This window comes from Penaeus monodon, chromosome 19 (assembly GCF_015228065.2).
Source record: "Penaeus monodon isolate SGIC_2016 chromosome 19, NSTDA_Pmon_1, whole genome shotgun sequence".
NCBI lineage: Eukaryota > Metazoa > Arthropoda > Malacostraca > Decapoda > Penaeidae > Penaeus > Penaeus monodon.
In genome coordinates this window covers 39994765-39997973 of record NC_051404.1, presented here as the reverse complement: position 1 = coordinate 39997973, position 3209 = coordinate 39994765, and the positions used below count along the sequence as shown (strand labels likewise).

General features: G+C 37.0%; 1 protein-coding gene across 1 annotated transcript in view; it reads left to right on the top strand.

The window, feature by feature from the left end:
- The window catches only part of LOC119585231 (B box-binding protein-like), a gene marked incomplete in the record, with an annotated part of 9400 nt that overhangs the window by 2950 nt on the left and 3241 nt on the right, over positions 1–3209 (top strand). Inside the window, 2 exon segments of the mRNA XM_037933890.1 lie at positions 1888–2123; positions 3051–3209. Of these exon segments, the coding sequence (XP_037789818.1) occupies positions 1888–2123; positions 3051–3209 (395 nt within the window).

The following is a 3209-nucleotide window of genomic DNA, read 5'->3' as shown; positions in this document are numbered from 1 at the left end:
AATAGATTTTTCATTAAAAATGTTTTTCATTAAAAATGTAAGCTATGTACATTTACACAATATACTTTCCATCAAGACTCCCTATTAATATGCTGTAGCTTGTAAATGGAACTGTATGTGAAAAGTATAAATATTATTTTGGTGTGGCTTTGCTCTAACAGAGGGTACTATCCACCATCAGGAAGTTTTTTTATTTGAAGTATTGTAAAGAGCACTTCAGTATGAAGGGCATCTTGGTGAAGAAATTTTTTGAGCTTATAAAAGGTATCCATTATTTTATGCTGAAAATGATACACTAATAACCACTCTAAAATTACTTTGAAATTTGGTCTTAAACATAGCCTTCGTAGTGGAGTTAAAATGGGTATTACGATTTTCTCATGCACTTTCCACATAAATTGCAACCTGCTTATCCTGCTGTATGTGCCATAAATATGTAATGACCAACCCCACCCAAGCAACCCCCCCCCTTGTTTGCAATTGACTGAACTCGATGGCAACAACTGTTTTATTACCAAAGAAAGCCATTTTCATCTGGGGTAACTAATAATTTTTCCTTTACATATAAGTGGGTTTAGTGCTATTAAATTGAGATGATTGAAATGGTTAACTTTGTCTTTACATGCATAAAAACCACCTTGAAAATTGTAAGTTTTTTATCCATTCCTACAATTCTCAAAATTGCACTGATGTATTATCACTTTAATAGGAATATTGTAAATTTCTACTAATATTGCTATCCATAGTTGTCCATTTCTTTGTCAGAATAAAAGGAGGAAGTGATATCTGGTTTTGATTAGTTTTTCTGTATGATTTAATGCATTAAATATTTTGGAGAGGAATAGCTACTTTCATGGTCCCCATTGAATACATTAACTATGATCTACTTGGTAGTCATCACATTGCAAAGTATTTTTTTTTTTTCAGGGGGTGGGGGTTATATAATGAACTCGGCAAGTTTCCAAACATCCAACATAAGCTACATTACTATCCAGGGGCTGTTAATTTTCATATACCACAAAATTGGTTTCATTTGCAATGGCATCAGAATGTGCAGGGCATGTCAGGTCCTGCAAGCTGGTAAACCTTGCAGAGAACATATTTTTCATTCAAATTTGTAAAGTCTGCCTCTTGGCCTGTGTACCTCATCTGAATTTGAATTTTATTTGTTCTGGAGCTGGACTTCTTTTCCTTTTAAAGGACATCCATTGATGTTTTACCTATGCAGGCGTGAAAATCAGATGTAAAACAAATAGATTGTTGTTCATGGACATTTGTGTGGTAAAAATATTAACATTTTGTTAAAGTTGACCAAGTTAACAAAGGTGCAGCATTTAACAGAGGTTTTGATGCTGGTGATTGGTTAATTTGATGGTATAATGGTATAATTTTAGGATGTCAGCTATTTGATATCTTTAAGTACTAATTATAATTTTCTTATAGTTAACATAAAAAGGATATAATGGATCAGACAATCTGTGACATAACTATATTTAACAAGTTTTCTAACTTTTTAACTTTCAGTATAGTTGATTGTTTAACCCTAGATAGTTTCAGTGCACTAGGTATTTTTCAATTGCTTAAATTTTGACAGGTTAAAGTGTAAACTACTAGAGATAAATCTTATGCTTTAACATTGCCTTTACTTGTAGGGGCTGGGGGGTTGTGCATTGTCAGACAACTTGTGCTGCATAGGTCAAGTTGTGCCTTGGAAGCCTGGCCTTGAGCCAGACCAGAATTCCAATGTGAATTACATTATTATTTAATTTCATGGTTCTTTTTTAAATGAGGTAATCTTTTTACTTTTGACAGATTCTGATTTGTCATTTTGTTAACTACTATTAACCACTCAACATCTGTATTATAGTATTTCTTTTCTCCTTCCAGCCACCAAGGTAACCGGCACTGTGAAATGGTTCAATGTGAAGAGTGGCTACGGCTTCATCAACCGGCATGACACCAAGGAGGACGTGTTTGTCCACCAGTCAGCCATCACCAAGAACAATCCCAGGAAGTACGTGCGTTCAGTGGGCGACGGGGAGGAGGTGGAGTTCGATGTTGTGGTTGGCGAGAAGGGCAACGAGGCTGCCAATGTCACTGGGCCTGGTGGAGAGGCTGTGAAGGTGGGCATGAGCAAAGTTTCTTTTGTTGAGTGCTTTTCCCCCCCTCAAGTATATGGGTGTGCACTGCAATCTTTTATTGCTCTTAATTATGACTTTTTAATTTTTATTAAGCTTTCACATTTACCTTTTTCCGTCCCCCTTTCCTTTTGGCCTTTTAGATGTTAGATTTAAAAATTTGTTACTGCTGTATTGCTTTGAGTCATGTTGATGCAGTATTCCCTTCTAGGTAGTGCATGATAAGGATGGAGTGATAAATTATGGGTAAAGAACATAATGGTATCAAACAAAGGGATGCATTAATTTTCAGCACTTTTGTGATTTTGAAGATTTAAGTTTTTACTTGTGTGCTGTCCCTTTCATTATTGCATGTTATGTTTCACATTCTTTAGCATTTTTTCCAAAGGATTCTTTGTACCCTCCCTAGTTTCCCTTCTGATTCACTAGAAGTTCAAATGCGCATCAGTGCTCGCCTGTTATTGCTTAAATTGAAGTATAAATATTTTCCAGTATATAAAGTCTTCTTTGCTCTTGACATTAGATTGCCTGTTTTCAATTAAATTTTTTTTCCAAGTAATGCTTTGCAGTTCCACTTTTTGGTCTTGTCTGATATAAACCCCTTCACAATCCAGCCAAACCTTTTGATTTGTATCAGCTTGTAAGAGTTTGGCTGTTTCCTCTATGCATGCACATTGGTACTCAACTACTGAAGGTATGGCAACTACTACTGGATATCACAGGTATTTGCTTTCAACCGACTTTTAATGTGATGCTGTTTTGTATGGATGTGAATATATTAATGACGAGCCTGTGGAAGAAAGAAAAGAGCCATGAACTTGAGATTGGTTATTGTTCAGGCAATCGTTAGATTACTTGGAAAGCATCCAAAGTCAAAGAGCAAGATTTCTGTAGCATTGTGTACTTCCGCAGGGGTCGTCTTATGCTCATGACCGTGATGTTCCCCTGCAGGGGTCGCCCTACGCAGCAGACCGACGCCGAGGCTACCGCCGACGCTACTATCGTCGTGCAGCTCCTGGAGAGGAAGGGGAAGAGGTCGAGGGAGGGGGAGAATTCACACCACAGGTGAGG